Genomic DNA, 20,057 nt, shown 5'->3' with positions numbered 1-20,057 from the left:
TATGTCTCCTGTGTCAGTGGGAAGCAGACCCGCCACTGGGCATACAGATGTTGTCGTAGATAATTTGACACTGAGCACAGTAGAGGATTATGAATGTGTTGTGATATTGAGCAGATGAAGGCCAGCTCTGAGGGACTGTACTCTTCACCTCAGGAAGGAAGGAGGGGAGGGCCTGACAGCTGGATGTCTTATCGTGCTGCCTTATCGTCCTCAGTACATTATCCCAGCGCGCTTGTATCAGGAAGCGATCTCACCAGGCGGAGATTCATCAAAAGAACATGCATGTGGTAGTCTGATGTTATCTTCATTTTTTATTTCTAATCCAATTAGTTAGCAGATTTCCATGTGAGCACTGTTCTTGCCGTTTATTTGCATAATTTCTCATAAAAAATACAGATTTCCTAACTGTCAGATGATTAAAAGGAAGGCAAATGTCATGTTACAAACCTGCTGTGTGTGTCAAGGTCTCGTCTAGCCATATCCAAGCTTCTGATCTGTGCGCCTTCATGCGTGAGCTTCTAATTGATGAAAGACTCCATGAAAGTTTTAATACAGTTTTTCAGGAGGCTCAGGCTGAGAGAATTGCCTCAGTAAAAGCCTCCACTTTGAGCTACGAAGCCTCGGGGTTGGTAGGATATGTTCTGACTATCTGGGTCACTTCGCAGTGGAATATATTTTCTCTAAGAAAAAAAAGAAAAAAAAAAAACTACAAGTGTAGTGTTCTCAGATCAATACAGGCTATACTCAGATAGGCCAGTTTCATTTAATATGCTCTCAGCTGATACTCCCTGATGAGAGTCTGATCTTCTCATCTCAGTGTTGGACCATGTCACCACTTGGGCCGCGGTGGACTGAACACAGGCTGTTCAGAATTAGACTTGGTTGATGTTCAAGGTGATTTAGAGGACAGCGTCTGATTTTTATACTCAGTGCTGTGAAATCTGGTACTGACAGGACTATGATAAGGTTCATTCAGTGCTTCCATTGTGGACCTCAGCTGTGCATTGTAAGCAGAGATACACAAGTAACAGACCTTACCTCAAACTGACAGGTGATGATTTACTATTCTGATGACCCAGACAATCAGTGTGAGGATCAAAGTTAAATATTTGATGTGAGTGGCAGTTGTATCTGCACTGAATCAGTTTTTTCTTTTCTGCCCACACAGGACCTTCCTGATGAAATGAACACGAAATTTCACTTCAACCTATTGATGTATTCATTAAATATAAAACAAAATGCAATCCCCCCCAAAACCAGACAGTATTTTAGCTCCTCATTCGATGTTCGGCTACTTCGCCAACCGCTGTGCCCACTTCAGTTTCACCAACTTCTTTGTCTTTTGTTTTATGAACATCTGTCAAATCTGAAGACATATCCTCATTAAGGCCCCGGAGTTAATGGTATTGCATAACCATGTGCATCCCGTGGCATAGCAGTTATGTCATAAAGCTTTGAGTAATTACTTTCATTTTGGATGAAGCGGCACTATAATCCGTGAACATATTACAGCGCTGCCAGTCTAACGTCGACCTGTGGCCTTGGGTTTCCCCACTTTGGGAAAGAGTTGGTGCTTTTTTCTTTTTACAGAGGAATTTGCCATTTTGAGTGACACTGTGTCTATTGACCGAAAGACTGAAAGATTTACATTTAAGGACAAGAGGTAATATGGATGGAATAGAGCGGAATATGTGACACAGCGTTTAAAAAGTTTTTACTTTAGACTAAAAATATTAACCTTACTGTGACATACATATTTGTATTTTAATGATATACATCACAAAAAAGATATTTTTGAATTTCTCATATATAGGCATGATTGGCCAGAAGCACAGTCGTTGCAGAGGATTATGGGAGTTATATGAAAATCGACTCCCAAGGTGCAAAGATCTCTAGTTTTGATTAAATTTCCAGAGTACTACAAGGTTTGCATTTCTCATTATCCAGGCACTGCTCAACCAGCAGCCATTATTAATAGGAAGTAATCTGAACTGTTGGAATTTGTAATGGAAGGTTCAGGTAGCACAGGTACTAGGGGGTGAAATGTGTGGTGCCTGACCGCCTCTTAATGCCTGTGTTGTTTTGGGGAAACAATCCAGTGGACTGGCTGCCTTCACTCAGTCAGAAAAATTCCTTCACATTGATTCTGGGTCAAGTCTTTGACAAGTCTATTTAGTATCCCCCTTGATATACTTGACCCAATGTTAACTCTGCTGCCTTGGGGGGCCAACATCACTTTCTGCTGGAGCTCCCAGCTTTAGCATCCCAAATAGCATCTACAAATGGCACAGTTTCATTTCATTTCACACTAGCTTCAGTTTACCACCTCTTAGGGCTCCAGTGGAGGTACTTCTTTGTGCGACATATTGGTGATATTTTGGTCATGTCGTTTTCAAAAAAAGAGAAAAAAATCCTGGCTTGGAGTTGATTTCAAATAAGCTTCCCTTGTTTAAAAAAAAAAACTTTTGAAGTATGGAGTGATATTGAACATCTTGTATCCTGGAGGAACTCATAATGGAGCGTACTGCTTGATGATAACTCGCTCCCCCGTGGTATTTTGGAACAATGAATCGCACCGTATCCAAATTTCTGCCCTCAGAGGCCTGTCCGTCTGACATTTGTGTGACTCTCGTTTTGTGTTTTAATTCAGAGCTCTCAGCAGTTGGTTTTAAATCCACTGCGTTGTGACCAAGGGCAAGGAAAGGAGAGGTCAAGCCGTCTGTACTTTTCATGAATCCACACCAAGGCTGTTTTAGCATTGGACACATGTCCTCGCTGATCGCGCTGGGACAGGACTCCTGGGTCATACGTAAAGCACACATGGCCGCAAATCTCTGATCTCCCTGCCAAACAGGAGCTACGGAGGCCCTGTGGGGACATTCTTGCACAGTGTGCTCGAGTGCTGTTGCTGATCCTCATTTCACATTCCTAATTGGTTTCTATGCAGGGGTAGATTTTGAAATTACCAACGTGATTTTTAACTGCTTTCGTTCAGCCTACTGATAGAAGATGTTAAGTGCCTCAGCTTTTGAAGCCTAAAAATAGAAGCAAGCAGTTGCTGTGGGACATGCCATCTTGTGCATAATGCATTACTATGAGAAGTGTAGCTGGAATATTTCCTTTATCCTTTTGCCTCTTGTTAGTCAAGGCCCAGTGTTTTAGCCATAACTGTTTGAAAGAGGAGCCGCAGCTTGTCAGATTATTATCTGTATAGCATAAATCCAGGATTTAATACCACTGTTCTTTCAAAATAAGATGTTGGGAACTAAAAACACAACAAAAGTAATATACCAGTAATATACTGTAGATACAGTGATGTTGCTACCCATCAGATATCTGCACACAGATTTTAGTGACACTGGAAATTGTATGACATGATTGTATGACTATGAATGGGTTGACCAAGATGAAACAAAGAAACAACTGTATGATGTTTTGACAGATAACCACTCACAATATGAAAATGAGCTCTCCCCCCTCTCTCTCTTTCTCACCCCCCCCACCCCTCAGCGTTGGAGAGGAAGATGTCAGTGCGTCAGAGCAGAGATGAGCTGATCAAGAGAGGAGTGCTGAAGGAGATCTTTGAAAAAGGTGAGCCGATGCTACATGGTTACAGCGTGATTGAACTAAGCCGGAAACTGTAAAGTAGAAACCACAGAAGAAGAGTAGACATGGTGCACTAAATTAGAAGGTCTTCAGTTATTCATCTCCTCATTAATCAGTAGTCTCTGAAGTGCGCTCTTCAAGATTTGGCACGGGGCATTTAGAGATATAATCTTTCATTATAGAACTTTTGTAGCATTTTGGAAAACTCTTTGATCTTGATTTGACGTGCCTCAGACATCCCAAATCCGAAAGCTGGGGAGTATGTTTGAGTCTGGCAGCGGGGGATGTGCTCTGTGCCTCAGGACATCAGAAACAAAGTTAGTGGAGCTGAGCAAGTTCAAGACGCATACTTTTTCCCATTTTATTGTTAAAAAATTAAGCTTTGTCAACAGTGATCAAAAGTAAAAACACTCTTTGAAGTCGGAAGCTTAAAGCAGCCACCTACAAATATAATTAGGGTTTTCTATTCATAGAATGCAAGTGTCTCTCTTTGGTTTTAAGGACTGTGTGTGCGTTAAGAATGCAGCTGCTGTCCAGCCTAGTAAATTGGTCAGAACTGATAAACTGAGTAGCTGCCTCTCCAATTTCTGCACAATAACTGTGCCACTTTTCAGAATGCATATTAATGAGGCCAGGTGTTCTCAGTCCTCCTGCCCAGTGACAACCCAGATTCCATCATCAAAAAAAAAAAAAAAAAAATTCTTGTGCACACAGCTTGATAGATCAGCAATGGTTATTTTTATGCATGTCTTCTGCTTTGGCTCACTCAAAACAGACATAGATCCAGTAAAAAAGTATTAAAGAGAAAAGAAATCCTGTGATGGCAAAAATGCATTTCCTTTTTCAATCTTTCCTGTGATTGGCTGCTGGATTGTAATCGGTTTGACTTTAAACTGGTCGCCACCTTTGACAGGAACTCTGTGTGCTTGGATTTAATGTGGTGCACGTCAGCCAAACCCCGTCTCTAGTCTCATTCAGAATTAAGTGAGAGTTTGCCAACAAAATGACTGAATTTAAAGATACAGATCACGTCCATCCTTGTATTCCAGAAAGAGTCTTTTCAAGGCCAATGTGTTTGACAGCTTGTTACAATAACAGTCCATGACTTGAATATCCTCTGTTAATAGTACAATAAATAGAAGGAAAAAAATCCCTTGTAAGAGTCTGTGAATATTAAAAAGTCTAGAGACTCCTGCTTCCCAAATCTTACAGGAGTAAGCATTCTTGTGGTTTTTGTGTTTAAAAGACTGTTCAGTCAAGATAAAATTTGGGGAATGGAGGAGAGCTCACAATATAAAAGCATTGTTTGTCAGAATATGTGAGCAGCATTGAGAAATGCGCTGTCAGCCTTAAAATGTGATCATGCAAAAACCATCAAATGGCTTGGCGCTGTAAAAAATTAAAAAAGCAAAAATTTCTGTCAAAATGCTTGCCTGACACCGTTTCTTCATCTGGGTTGCGCTGATAAAAGGCTCTTGGGTTGTTAAACAGTCTCAGCTTTCTGAGGCTCCATTGTCTCAGAATTCCAATACCCTGAGCTTGTTTAAAACTTTGTTTGAACAGCTTTTGTTGTGCAGTCGAGAGGCATTTTTGACGCTTGTCAGATCGTATGTCTCTTCTCTCTGTTTTAGCGACCGTTGAATTCCGATCCTCGATGGACGGTGGAGTCTGCACTCAGGAGCCCTCTGTTAAGTCGTCTATGGTCCTGTCTACTAAGAAATCGATCACTTACCCAGGCGATCTTCAGGATACCCCCGCCAAGCCGCCGCTGTACCACAAACAGCCTCCTGCTCTCCCTCCGAAGCCTTTCTCTAGGATCCCAAACCATAGCACAGGTCAGTTGTCACAGAAATGCTCAGGGGCACCACTCCGACCTCTTCAAACTATAATATTTGGTATTTACTATACACACACGCTGGCATTTATTCCACTACCACAGGCTGTCAATATAACTAAAATACTCATATTAGAAAGTGCGTAGTTGTATTGACAGCTAAGCCATGACTGCTTTTGCTTTAAATCCTACCTGCGTTGCCACACATGTGCACAGGATTATAGTAGTCTCATTAAATTCCTCTGTGGTTAGGTCAGCTGGGCTCTCTCTGTCATTGTCAATCTGTCAGTACAGGGAAGTGGCATTACCCTGGCCTAATTCCCACCACTCTGCGCTGACGTCTGAGCCATGTCTGATCGTCCATGAGCTCTGTTTATCTGTCTGCACCAGCAGAGTGCAGTGGATGCGATATATCCCAGCAGAAATATTCAGTAATCCCTCTTTCAGTCCTGTTATACTTGATTTTTTTCCCCCCTCAATCTCTTTAGATTCATGCCAGCCGATGAAGTTGCCCTGTATGCCCGGAGGAAAGCACTCTCCACCTCTGCCTCCCAAGAAAGTGATGATTTGCGTGCCTCCGGGGGGGCTGGACTCCTCCACCTCCCCCTCTCCGTCTCCCAACCCCCTCAGCGTCCTTCCGCAAAAGTGCATCCCGCCCCAGGGCATGCCATCCCACCACGGCACCCTGCTGCCCTCCCAGCTCGCCGGCCTGTCCGGTCTCCACCAGAGCCACGGTCACCCACTCCAGCTACAGTACGGCAGCTTGCATGCGCCCAGCCGCATCATCGAGGAGCTCAATAAAACCCTGGCGCTCTCCATGCAGAGGTTTGAAAGGTTGGTAGCCATCAGGTCATTAAATGTGGTTGTCCTGCAGTGGAGTCACTGTGGGATTATGGATCTCTGTCTGTCAGCTATAGGGCTTGATGGTTTCCTTTACAAAACAGCTCTAATTAGAGTAATCGCTAAAAATAAGTGGATTATAATTAGCATAGATCCCCTGTTTATTAGCTTTTATTTTTGTGGTGAGTTGTCCACTACTTTCAAATCCATCCTGATGTTTTTGAGGTCACGTCCCTCCATGTAGCGCCGGTATACAGGTCTAAATCAGCACACTGCCTCACAGGGCAGCATGGCCTAATTTTGAGGTAAATGTGTGTATGTGTGGGTGCAGGCGCATGGAGTAGGCGTCCCTCCAGCAGTTGGCCTGACATAACATGACCAGCTGCTCTTTACAAGAGCTGTGTTTCTTCTTTTTCTTTTTCTTTTTTTTTTTTTCGGAGAAAAGGGACAGGATAGCGGATTGGGCATTATGTAACCTCTTACATTAGGATCTCTTTTTCACCAAAAGCCATTTGGGCAGGGATAAGGAAGTAATGGTCCCGACATTGCTCACAATTAGTCTGAAAGCTTGAAATGGTTACGTAACAGTGGCTCACCATAAGAAGCTCCAACCAGACTGTGATTAATCAGACTATCAAGTATATCAGCGGTTAACACTTGCATGTATATTTCTGCTAGAAGAGAAGTTTATTCCATCACCTTGTTTTGAGTTATACAAGTTGTATAATCAGTTTCCTGTGTAGTTCAAAGGATTGCACAGCATTGCGTGGGACTGCACAGAATTGTAGTATGTGTTCATATCTCCCCTCCCTTTATACTTGGATTAAAAACCCACTAAGCTATCATTAGACTATGCACCAGAAGCCCCTTCATTGTTTTAAATCACCTCCTTTTTATGGATTGAGAAGGTTTGTGAGGGTTATTGTTTAGTTAATACCTCATCGTGAGTAATGTTTGCCAACTGTAAAAAGATACCACAGAGCCAGACTTCCCTTGTAAACTAGATTTTTGACTTCACTGTCAGGGTGGGTGGACAAGCTCATCCTCTTAGCCCAAGGCCAAATGGTATAGCCATAAGCGTGACCCACTGCATTAATGCTCAGATTTGGCTCAGAACCAACAAACATATCTCCCATGTTGCCCCCGCCAGCTCTGCGTTGCACGGTGGCGGCCAGTGCGTGCCTCTGGACAGGAGAGAAGTGCCGTCTGTGATCATCGACTACGAGGACGACAAAGAGAACATGCCCAATGAGTCCGACTACGAGGATCTGCCCAGTATGTACAAGGATGAGGACGACGACGTGGACGACGACGAGGATGACGACGAAGACGACGACTCCATATTTACAAGTGAGTTGCAGTGAAGGAGGAGAAGTCGAGGAGTCGTTAATGTTGAAATTACACATACTTAGCTTTATCCAGGATCCTTTAAAAGACCCAAATATTTCCTTCAATGTCTAAAGTCATGGGAAACTAAGTTGTTTTGTTTTACTTTTGCACCTTATGTAGGAGTATTCTCCTCTATTTGTTGAAAGTCAAAGATGAAGGCGAAGGCAGATTGTGAAAAGTGACAAAAAAAATCAGAGTGTGCCTTGGCAGGAGAACTGTCTTTGTCTGTTTTGTTGGTGAGGATATAGTGGCTCATATCTCCAGATATCATGACACATTTGCTTGAGTAATCATGATCAACACTGCCGCTAACCTCACCTGAAGGCTCCTGGAACTCAGTTTGCAGTTTGACCTTCAAAGCAGGAGCCAAAATTAGGCTCACAGAAGTGTATCCAGAATCATGCTGTCACCCATGGAAACACTTCCACCTAACGCCTCTAAGCAAAATTACTGAACTGTGCAGAGCAGTTTGTGTCTTTGACACTGTGTATCCCTTGTTTTCACATGGGTGAACGTTGGAGTTTTTAAAGGTTGTGATTGGTCATGTGTGACGGAATCGTTCAATATGCCACATCATGACCTTAAAGGGCACTGGAAAGAAGAGTAAGGCTTAAAGGTACAGTAAACGTGATTTAGAAAAGCAAACCAGTAAATAAAGATAGCACACTACAAAAAACAGGCAACATCATGGGAGCAATCAACAGTGACTGACGACATTAAAACACATGGGAGATGCAGTAGAATGCAGCTAAAGAAGATTTCGTTAAATTAGGCCCCAGCTCATCTCACGTTTGACCACGTTGTATGCATGTTCAGGTACCCTGGCTCAGAAGGTGCTGAGGAAAGACTCCCTGGCAATTAAGTTGAGCAACCGTCCATCCAAGAGAGAGCTGGAGGAGAAGAACATCCTGCCCATGCAGACGGACGAAGAGAGACTGGAATCTAGGCAGCAGATAGGCACCAAACTCACAAGGTGAGACGTGAAAAAAATGCATGCATTTTAAAAAAAAACATCATACATTTGCACACATGCACAATTTACGGTGCCAAATATTTTCAGTAAACGTGGTTGATGCTGCTGTCGCCAGCTCAGTGATGGCTGCTGGGGAAAAACAACACTGACCTCTTCTCAACCAAACCCCAAGCATTTTGTACTTTTACTTTGGGGCTGATGACAGCCCTGTATCCTGGCTGACAGAACTGTGACGTGGTCCAAAGCTGATGCAAATGCGAGCCTTGTTTTTTTTTTTTTTTCTATCGAAACACTTCTATATCCTTTTCAGTTTTTCCCTCTCAACATCCGATAAGGATAAACGCTTTATCTCGTTAGAATGAGGCTCTGAAAATGGAGCTGACCTAATTTCAACGATGCATCAACCGCCCCCCCCCCCCCTTTTTTTCTTTCTCGTCTTCTCTCTGGTGCACTCTCTCTCTCTCTCTCTCCTCTTTCTTCCTCCTGCCTGACTTCCTCCCTCGCTCACTGAATCACCACGGTGATGCATGTGCCAAACCATCTCCACCCGACTCCTCCACACACAGCAGCACCACGCAAGCCACTTCATATCAGCAGTTTACACTCTCTCTCTCTCTCTCTCTCTCTCTCTCTCTCTCTCTCTCTCTACGACAGTGAAGTGCGTACAAATCACAGGAATTTGTATACATATGCTGAGATCATAAATGTGAAGTCTAGTAATTGAACAGATCAAACAACATACTGTTTTTCCCCAACGGATGACAAGCCTCATTTCATATTTCGCTGTTCTTTGAACATGACGTGCCGGTCCCATATGAAGGGGATGTAATGATGTGTTGAGAGGAGAAAAGACCACCGGGCGTACGAGTAGAAATGAAAGCCCTAATAGTATAATAAGATAGGAGATGTGGGAAATATGGTCACAAGGGAGGGATGGCGTATTATCTAGAGACATTGGCACACAAGTCACTGCTCCCCACTGTGATTGGAACACAGAGCGTGTTCCCAGAAGGCCTGCCTGCTTAGTTGTCATGTTCCCAAAAATCTCTCTCGCAGCGTCCTTCGCATGGTGTCATCCAATGCACAATTCCTAATTCCACGCTTTTCGCTGGCAGCATTGTGCTCTGTAATGTTGTGGTTTGTACCGGGCCAATCAGAATTGATTATGATGATGCTATTCCAGGACACGCTGACCTCAACTTTCCTCTATTGACCCGATTCACTGGGGAAACACCCCCCCCACCCCCCACCCCCAGAGACCCTCCATCCTTTAAGATTTTCCACTTTTACCCTTGAGAAAGTTGCTGTGTGACATTTTGGGAAATGCAGTGTGCTGTCTTGCAGAGAGTTAGATGAGAAGATTGATATCACTCTTGCATTTGCTTTAATATACAAGGAGGCGGTTAGCTTAGCTTAGCATTTAGACTAAGGGGGAAAAAACAGCTAGCCTGTAGCTGGCTCTGTACAAAAGTAGAAATACCTGCCTATTAGCACCTCTAAAGCTCTCTAAACTGCAGAGTCGAGTAATAATTCTCTATGGGTATTTCACTCCCAGCTACCCCTCTAACATAGTCATTTATCCACAAAACCTTGTGTAACTCCTTTTATATAATCTAATTATATTCATGCTTCTAGTCTTCACATTGCACAGAACAGGCAAACAGACGCTTAACAAGGCTGACACTGCTGAAAATAAACCTGGCCTGTCACAGAAATTGTTTGGGAAGGGGGCATCCACACGGATGTTTCGGACTAGTCTGTGCATGTTTATTTACAAAATCCACGCTTTTTTTGCTGACCCGCCGCCGGTATGATGCACAGACTGCGCAGTCAGGCGGAGAACTCCAGCCTGAGAGTCGACGTCTCGACTTTTCCCCAACAATATCCCAAGATGAGACCAGACAAGCCGGGCTGAGCGCAGACCCTAGCTCTCGCATACAGTGGCTCACTGGGGGGTGGGAGGGGGTTGAGCGGTTTCAGACGGCTGTCAGACGATAGTTGATCCAGCGTCTACAGTCAGATCTACTTCCACAGGGTCCTGACACTGTGCTATAATAAGAGTCCCCAGTTGAAAGCACTTAGAGTGACCTTTCAGAGATTGCCTTTGGGTAGCTGAGTCATTTTAGCCACTTACAAATTGAGGAAATTGGAAATAATCTGTACAAAATGTATCCCCTCAGAAGTTACATAAAAAAATGTGATAGGGACAATGTTTGACTGTCATTGTGTGTTGAAACCTTTCAGTTGGCATTTGAAGGTGTCATAATCACATTTGCCTTATTCAGCATCAAATGAGAGCTGAGTCTTGGGGAAAATCTTCAGGCTTTCGCTGGCCTTCCTCCCGCATTGCACCAGTGTATTATCACATAGTCATTCGCCTAGAAGGAGAGAGGGGAGGGTGTATTGGTGATCATGGCTGACTGAAGTTTTGGGTGGTGCACATTTCAAGCTTTAATGAGGCGAGAACTTAAATCAGATGCAAACCTTTCAAACTATATTGCTCATAAATAAGTTGAGCTGGAAGTATTTTAATGAGTTACTGTGTGTTTAGGCCAGGGTTTTCAGCCATAAAAGTGTGACTCAAATTGTCAATAAGGTAACTTTGGTGGGAGGCAAAGTGAATACTGGAAGAAAAAAATAAACTGGGCAGCTTTTCCTGATCTGTGTGTCACTATGATTATATTATTATTGTAAAGTAGGGTAATTTGCATTAGGAACTTAAGCTTTTTTCCCCCCTTACTGATTCAGTACTGGCTTTCTGACCTCTACTCTGTGTTTATGTGCTGACTGTGGATGCATGTTTCTTCAACAGGCGCTTGAGTCAGAGACCCACAGCGGAGGAGCTAGAACAGAGGAACATCCTCAAACGTGAGTGTTCTTAACTTGTATATTTAGCATTATCTCTAAGGCGCTAAAGTAAATTGTGTCAAGTGCGAACAGTTTTTTGCAAGGCGTTGCAGCAAAGCATGAGTCCTGTATGTAGTAAGCAGCCTTTTGTGCACGCAGGCTTCATATAGGACAGCCTGGTGTTTCAAGAGACCTAGTTATGTGAAAGCAAGTGACATACATCTCTCCCTTTACTCCTGCTTGGGTCTGCCTTTTTCATGTGAGGCAGGCAGGCAGGCAGGCAGGGAGAGAGGGAGAGAGGGAGGGAGGGTGGCGGGTGGCAGGGCTCCCCGAGGAGTCATGTCCAGGGAGGCTGGTTCCGTAGCTCAAACAACACGCAGTATCAGAGAGAAGCAGTTCTGTTGCCTGCGACTCTGCGGCTCTCACATCAAAGACAGATTTACCAGCAGTTCCCGCTCTCCCAGAGGCTCCTGCGTGATTGGCAGGAGCGCAGGAGCAGAAGCACAAAGTCTTAAGAATTCAAGAGTGACGTGTCATGTCCTCCGCAGTGGCAAGGTTAAACAAATTGGGGGTATATTTTCTAGCGAGGCACTGGAATCCAAAACTGCGAGTAATACTATAGTTACAGTATCTGTTCAGCTTGACTGCTGAAGCTTCTGCAAACAGGAGCGGTGTCCCAGTATGTTCCCTGTTTACTCTTGTCTCTCCTTTTAATTTGCTCCTCTGAGCTGGAGGTTTTTGTCTCAGTAATTGGCTCGGCATATATAGCACAGCACATGGATGAATTTTAGGGAGACGTGACATAAGAATGTAATGTGATCGGCATTTCTTCCTCTTAAAAAATAATTTTTATACTTAAATAGGTCAATCATTTCATCATAAACACGCACCAAAAAGCCCTGGGACAACTTGAAAGGAACAAAGCAATCGTTCTCCCCTGATACCCATTCCTAATAGTATTAAATAGCTGATGATGGAAACCAGTTTAAGCTTTGAGAAACTTATCCTGTTTAGTGTGCGTCTAATGAGCCATATTATGTAAATAGTGTGTTTGTTTCCCTTTCAGTATTTTCAAAACTTTTCGTAAACAGCCCACTGATTTCGTATGCCCGTGCTCACTGTTTTGTTTTTTTAACGCCAATCCTTTCGTTCTCTGCAGCTCGCAATGAACAAGAGGAAATGGAGGAGAAGAGGGAGATAAAACGACGGCTAACACGAAAGGTGAGCCCAAAAATACCTCCAAAAAGAGCAAAGCCACACCTGATCTTGATGCGCTTGGAGGGGGGGGTAAATTGTTGGCCAGGACAGGGTAAACAAACGGCGTGACGGTGACTCATCTGCGGTGAGAAGAGAAATCTAGTCTAGTTACAGGCCTGGTACTGTAGTTCTCAGGTCTCCCCACCACCACCACCACCACCACCACCACTACCACCCCCACCCCTCCAGGGGAAGCGGATGTCCTTGCTGCCCTTGGCCCTCCAGCGTGTTGGCTGCCAAATCCCTTGACCCCATAGGGAGGTGTTGAGCATGTTCCCGTCACTTTCAATTAAAGAATAACACTTTCTGCTCACCTGCAGACTGGCTCAAAACAAAAACCTCACAGCTGTTGAAGGAGTATTGCAAACAGCATTTTAAAGAACATGCTCGTGCTGTATATCACATTGCCACGCATTTAAAGGGCACTGCAAGCGTAAGTAACCAATATGTATTAGAGCACCAGGATATAGCACCAGGATATAGAGTACAGCCAACTTTTTAAGGCAGATACTGACATTTGAGAGTTTTAAAAATCAAATAACAATGTACAGGCTGATGCAGATTTTTACACATAACCACATCACATAAACATTTCAAGAGTTTCATGAATAAATCTTAAATTTTTCTGATGATCAGGATTTGCACTGAGCAGACCGCTCACTTACCGCTGAAAAATAAACTATTTAATGGGATTGCTCTTTCCAAGCTATACCATTGACATTTCTTATCATCATACACTTATCTGCACTATGCAAATATCAGCCTGACTGGTCTATCAGCCTGCTTCTAATATAGAGTATATTGCTTTATATTTGTTCGTCCTTTGTATCAAAATGTTGCTTTCTATCTAAAATGGGTTCATGGTATACTTAATTCAAATTACCAGTTGGTAGAATCCTCTAGAATAGACACAGTGAGTGAATGTTTCGTAATCAGGCATGTGGGTTTTTATTATGCGGTTTCTTTTCATGAGGATGATAGATGGTATCAGCTGTACACTGTCACACTTACCTGTGATTTCAGCTGTGCGAGAGAGGCACTCAAGTGGTGCACTTAATAGTTTATTCTTTGTGAGTTTTATTAAGACCTGGTGCACTGAAGAGGGTCTGCAGGGACTGAAATGATAATTTGATGCACTGATCCAGTAAATGCCCTGAATGCCCAAGCAAAGTCATCCTGTTCCCTTTCTCTGGTGTAGCTGTGTAAGAAATACTGGATGTGCAAGACTTAAATTAAGGAAAAATCTGAGAAGGCGCGAAACATCACAGCAGCTAGGAATACTTAACCCAATTTTCTGTTGTCCAATTCTCTTTTTTTTTTTTCCCCGGTCTTGTTCCAGCTGAGCCAGAGGCCCACTGTAGAGGAGCTGCGACAGGCCAAAATTCTCATCCGATTCAGCGACTACGTGGAGGTGTCAGATGCCCAGGACTACGACAGGCGGGCAGATAAGCCCTGGACTCGGCTCACAGCAGCTGACAAGGCCAGTATCACTTTCCACTAATCTGGTGGTTAAACTGAGACAATCTTTTAATATTCTCAAGATCCCTCCTCAGCTGCTTTCATATTTCTTCAAACACAATCACGCTCCCCACCCCACCCGTGCCTCATATGATGCAACCCATAACAGAGGAGAGTAATGGTAGGAGGACGCATTCGTCCTCTCACGTTATGGCAAGTTCCACCTCAGCTGTTTCGTTCCCCCTCTTTGTGAGTAAACACCCCGGAGCGGTCCTGCTGCTCACCGCCCAGCGGGCCACGCTTCTGACTTTTAATGAGTTCTTTATTTTATTTTTTATTTTTTTGCAGCGCGTATATGCGTATAATCTGCCATCTTTGCTTTGTTGACACGCAGCTCTGAATGCACTGGGTCACACCTGAGGACTGCTCATGTGAAAATCATGGGGATTCTGTGGTCTGATTACGCAACAGCTCCCCCATTACATAAGAGAGTAATCGGACAAGAAGCGCCTCAGGACCCCAGGCTCTGCTGATTTATTTATTTTTTCTTTTTTTTTCCCCTGGTTCTAGCATCTAGAACAGATTTTAATAAATTGTTTGTTCTCCTGTCTCAGAAGCATCTTCCCCAAGGCTGCAGACATCCCCTTCGAGTCATGCTCAACAGCAAAAGCTATGACATCACCCGGATGGGTTGCTGTCACACATGATATTTGAGGGGGGATGTAAGGTTATTAAAAAGGCCCAGAACACCCTTTTTGTTCCTTGAAACTTTGACTCATTCTCACTTTGAGAATCTGTTTGCAGTTATCCTGCCCCTGGGCAAGGCACTCAGCCCTCTACTGCTCCAGTGCTGCTACTTAGAGGTCGTGATTCACTTGGCATTGTCCCAAATGTGAATGAGTAAAACTGCATGAATGGGGAACGGCTTTGTTTTGTGTTCCAAAGCCTTCCTGGAAAAGAGATGTTTTTGAAAAACACTTATAAAGATGTGGTGATGTCTACATGTGCTACTGATAATCTCATTTCCAATGTTTTCCAATGATGTGTGATTCTTTTTCACACCGAAAATAAAGGTGCATGTGATTTAAACGTACAGCTTTGGTGCTCTTAAAAAAACTAATCAGTTGAAACTAAAAACTGTGTGTTTTAATCCATCTAAACCCATGGCAAGACTTGATTATGGTTAAAAAATACAAGGCTACCAAGAAGAAATTGAAGGCTCTTGTGATGTGAGAAGAGAATTCGGCAGAATCATTCATGGCCTGAAGATAAGCGTAAATGATGCATGAAGCATGCTAAAAGGAGGTAGAGTCAGGGCTAAGAGGCTGCAGTTTGTGTACTAAGCCTTTGCAGCTTCTCTCAATCGTCGCTCTTGTTTGTGCTCTGCAGGCAGCTATACGGAAGGAACTCAATGATTTCAAGAGTAACGAGATGGAAGTGCATGAGTCGAGTCGCCATTTAACCAGGTAATGTGCCATTTATCCGACTACACATGCTTAAATATATAGAAAAAAGCCACCTCGCATACAGCTGCTATTCATATGATGTGGGTATTGGCCGTACAGTGTGCGCTGTACTTCCAGCTGAGGTGATGAAATGTGATGAAATGTTTAAAACAGCCCTCTTTTTTTTCCACACGTTTGTGTATTTTTAGGTTTCACAGACCATAGTAGACCACCACTGTCTCGAGCAGTGCCGGACTGGCGCTCTCCTCCACTGAGAACCTTAAGTGCTGGACAGTAAAATGGTGCCCGTTTCTACAATAAGGCCATGTCTTCTGAAATGCCTTTTCAAGACCCACACAACTGAGTCGGTACTACACTACAAAGACGCAGACACCCACTACTCTATCCCACTGTAGTAGCACATAATGACTCCAGTTGATTCACATCTCGCCCCTCTGTGGAATTCGCTCGACTTGTCTCTCGAACCGCTCTGCTGAGCTCTTAGGCAGGCGCTCAGTTTCTGCAGCGATTTTGGACAGCGGGAGAGTTTTTTGTTGGTTTGTTTTTGCAACTGACTGACACTTACGACATCTACCCGAGGGCCACCGTACCTCGGTTCATCAATAACACCAGTGGACTTGTCTCAGTGGACATGTTTTTAATCCCTCTTCTTTACTACGCCTTCACTCCGAACTCCTCTTAGCCCTTGTGGACCCCCCCCCCCCCCTCTGGTTGATTGTTCTGAGCTCAGTACATCAGCAGGAGATCCATCTTTACTGGACCTGCTGGGACTTTGGAGACTGCTTCGAAAGGCTTACAGGGAGGGAGGGAGGGAGGGAGGGGTCCAACATTAGAATCATGTGCAATATTTTTTTTCTTCTGCTTTTCCTAGACTATAGCACCCCCTGGAGTCCTCTCTGTGTCATTACTGTGTAGCCCTGACCTCTCTTCTTCCTGCATATGTGCAATTCTCACTGTACCGACAATGTTGACATCTAATTGCTAACTGTGAATTTGAGAGTCTGGGCAAGGCCTGCGCTCTCTCCAAATGTACATTTTGTTTATACTAAGAAGGAAAGTTACATTTAAGGAAGAATCATGCTTGACCAAGTTTCATTCATTCAGAATCTTATAAATTTAATGTAAAAATTGCAGCTGGCAGATATATTCTGGTTCCCAGTGCGTGCAACAAGTATCTGTTTTATATTATTTTTGTCAGTTTTTAATTGTTTTTTGATAGAGGCAGTTCATGTTCATGTTTTTACATGCTCCAGCTCTTTGGATTGATGATTTTTAAAACAGACTACCAAGAGCTAGGCTCACCACATTATTATCTCTTACATTTTTTGTTGTTGTTTTTGTTTGCAGCAGTGTGTTTAATGATCTTTACTCATAATGTGCATTGTATTATACACTTTACTTTTATACTCATGTCATTAGAAGTTTTTGACCAAGCAATATCTGTTGTTTGTAGAGAAAAGGTTTAAACTGCAGGTGTACCCCCCCTATGATGATTTTCTTTTTTTCTTACAGTGCTTAAACACTGCGCCTCACTTCAGGGTTTTGATTTTCTTTTCTACTTTACTTTAGGAAAGCTTTATTCAGGAGGACTTTCTCTGCATTTTACTTGACTGATCCACCTTTATAAAAAAATAATAATAGTCTGCCTCTCAGACATCTCTCGCCAGCACATTTGGACAAGATTTGATTCAGTCCTCAAATCTGTCACTGAGCGCGATGCATTCTCGAGTCAAAAACACAAGTACTGATTTTAGTGGATTCAACAAGTCAGGATTTTTAAATTTTTATTGTGAAAATTCTTTGCACTGTTAAGAGTTTGGCTTTACAATGGTCACTGTTTCAAGGTCAGGGGCCCTAGTGTGTAAAATATTGTCGGATTTCTGATCTGTGACCAGTTTGTCTCTTCACTTTAATGGTCTTGTTACTTGATCACTTATCCTACACCAGTATTCCAATGCTCATAAGCTTTTATGAACACAGAATATTTTTATTATTTTTTACTGTATTACTTTTAAAAGTTGCAATATGAAATTCTTGTTTGTCAGATGGAAAAAAGTAGGAAAGGCAAGAAGCTGTGGGCCGCCTACTATGATGCATCTGTCTGCAAAGGAAAATGTGCTCTCCTTTAAATTCAAGGTCTTAACCAGTGATGGATAGATGACCCAATAAAAACCGAGAGCTTAGAACATAGGAAACAGTTTTGCACTTTATGCTTTATATGAGAAATAAAAGGGGTTTGGTTACAGTTCTGAGCAGTTCACTTCTGAATCAGTGCACAGGTCTGTCTCATGTCATATTGCCCCTTTTCTAAAATCAAATTTTAATTGGGTCATCTACTCTCTGAGACTTTGAAATATAGGGTAGTTTTTGTCTTAGAACCAGCTTCTGTATGATTCCAGCAGCATCATGCCGTTATTTGAAACGATCCATCCATAGGTTCAGTACAATAGAGCATAATAGGAATGAATTTACACATGAATACACTGCAGTTCTCATTTTCAGCTCTAAGAAATGACCTGAGCCACTGGGCTGAGCATGAGGTTTTCCATTTTGCTGGAATCAAGGAACATGAATTCAGCAATAATATGTTTCCTTTTACATGTTGGTGGAGCAAATTAATGACTTTGAAAGTGTTCTTTTTTCATTTTTTAAATACAGCATACCATGTAAAGGATACATCATGCCAATTAAATTCCATCTCTGAATGCATTTGTATTGTATGCATCATTACTTTGGATATTTGGGGGAGAAAAAATCCTGCATGTGTAGCCATTTTTATAGATTTATAGATATTCGTGCATTCCTACAGTAACTGCAATATATGCTCTTCAAGCTAAACCATTCTTGAACAAGTCATTGCCACTAAAATCCTTAAATGTAATTCAGGCTTGGACCATGAGGCTTGGAAACACAGTTATTCCGCTTTAAACCAAGAAAGATGTGGCGCAGACTGCAAATAAGTGACCAAAAAAAAAAAAAAAATCTGCTTAGCCATTTAGATATTAGAGCTATGACTCCAAATATGTAAATGTAACACTAGAAAATAGACCTGGCATGGATAAACCAAACCTGTTGAGCCAGATGTTGACTGTCCCAGCTCTAACATAAAAAGTAGTTTAGATGTACTTTTCATTCCTATCTCAATTATGATCATTCATGAAAAAAGAAGGGGAAAAAAGTGAACGTCACTATAAATATATGTATCTCTCATTATACAAAGGATGTGGCACTCAAAAGACAACTTTCTGCAATGGAAACATGTTGGTTCCAGATATTTTCACAATTTATTTATTTATATACATTTATACTCATCAAAAGCCGAGATGTATATGGGTTTAAAAATGGAAAACAAAGTTAATAGTTCATTGAAATACAGTCTGGACACAGGTGCATGGGCTTAAAAAAGGTCCAGAACCACAAGGGGCTCCACATCAGTTAAAAGTTTGAGATTATTCAGTATAAACATTTTGTCACGTTTTTGAGGAGTTTTAATTTTATAATGAGAGTACATTTGTTTCCTGTGTTTACATCTGTTAGCAATATGAACTGATACTTTGTATCAGGGGCTGAATTGTTATTTTGTTTCTATAGCTGCAGTGAAACTTGAACCACATTAACCACCAGTGGTAGTGTTCCGAAACCCTACAATGCATTTGACAGTGAAACTGGATTTGAACGTATAATAGTTTTAACCTGTTTGCCTTCACCACATTTAGAAAAAAAAGGGGGGTGACCTGGAAACACAGTGAAACCACCACGGCCTTCCTCTGCCTCAGGGTCGCTGTGTCCTCGGAGGGGAAAAAAGGTTTAGCTCAAGCCTTGCGGTTTGCTCCACTAGATGGCGAGAAATACTTAGACAATAAGAAGAGTACGTACCCTGAGCCGATATGTACTATGGCCTTGTGAAATGGCGTCCTGATGAGATGGTGCTGAAGTTATTTGCCTCGCCACCACTGCTCTAAAATAATTGTACCCACAGGGAGACTGGATTTTTTCGTACAGCTGAATTTGGAGGACTTTATTAAGTAAAAATAACTGCACTGTTTGCAGCTAATTGTGAACGGAGTCCTGATAAATGAGAGTCGAAAGTTCGCGTATTCAACAGTTGACAGCTGATAAGTTTTGGCTGAGTGCGCAGCTTCATTAAACAACGTGATAGCTTTCTTTGCTGTTAGCACGCAGCCAACCAGCGGAGCTTACAGCAGATAAGAGGACGGTACTTCTGTAGCGGGCACTCCAAACATTTTATACGAGCTATGTTTACTCCTCTCATCTGTTCACCGCCTCACTTCACTGAAACTGACGAAAAGCTTCATGGGAAGTGTAGTTACGACGGCGTTTTCTGTCGAACGGCTGCTTAACGCGCGGCACCTCGCTAGCACAATAC

At 42.7% G+C, this 20,057-nt stretch overlaps 1 protein-coding gene across 2 annotated transcripts in view; it reads left to right on the top strand.

Annotated features, from left to right (window-relative positions):
- The window catches only part of LOC108883416 (phosphatase and actin regulator 1), a 43,876-nt gene extending 25,497 nt beyond the window's left edge, over positions 1 to 18,379 (top strand). For both annotated transcript variants that reach the window (XM_018676521.2, XM_018676520.2), the window contains exons 3-12: positions 3,511 to 3,591; positions 5,238 to 5,441; positions 5,929 to 6,274; positions 7,431 to 7,630; positions 8,486 to 8,642; positions 11,455 to 11,510; positions 12,649 to 12,710; positions 14,086 to 14,226; positions 15,594 to 15,670; positions 15,859 to 18,379. In XM_018676521.2, the coding sequence (XP_018532037.1) occupies positions 3,511 to 3,591; positions 5,238 to 5,441; positions 5,929 to 6,274; positions 7,431 to 7,630; positions 8,486 to 8,642; positions 11,455 to 11,510; positions 12,649 to 12,710; positions 14,086 to 14,226; positions 15,594 to 15,670; positions 15,859 to 15,874 (1,340 nt within the window). In that variant the 3' untranslated portion in view covers positions 15,875 to 18,379. The remainder of the gene's footprint in view (positions 1 to 3,510; positions 3,592 to 5,237; positions 5,442 to 5,928; positions 6,275 to 7,430; positions 7,631 to 8,485; positions 8,643 to 11,454; positions 11,511 to 12,648; positions 12,711 to 14,085; positions 14,227 to 15,593; positions 15,671 to 15,858) is intronic.
- Positions 18,380 to 20,057: the final 1,678 nt, after the last annotated feature.

The sequence above is a fragment of the Lates calcarifer genome, linkage group LG4, assembly GCF_001640805.2.
Source record: "Lates calcarifer isolate ASB-BC8 linkage group LG4, TLL_Latcal_v3, whole genome shotgun sequence".
Classification (NCBI taxonomy): Eukaryota; Metazoa; Chordata; class Actinopteri; family Centropomidae; genus Lates; species Lates calcarifer.
Note: the sequence above shows the minus strand (reverse complement) of the source record. Positions and strands in the feature narration are given on the sequence as shown.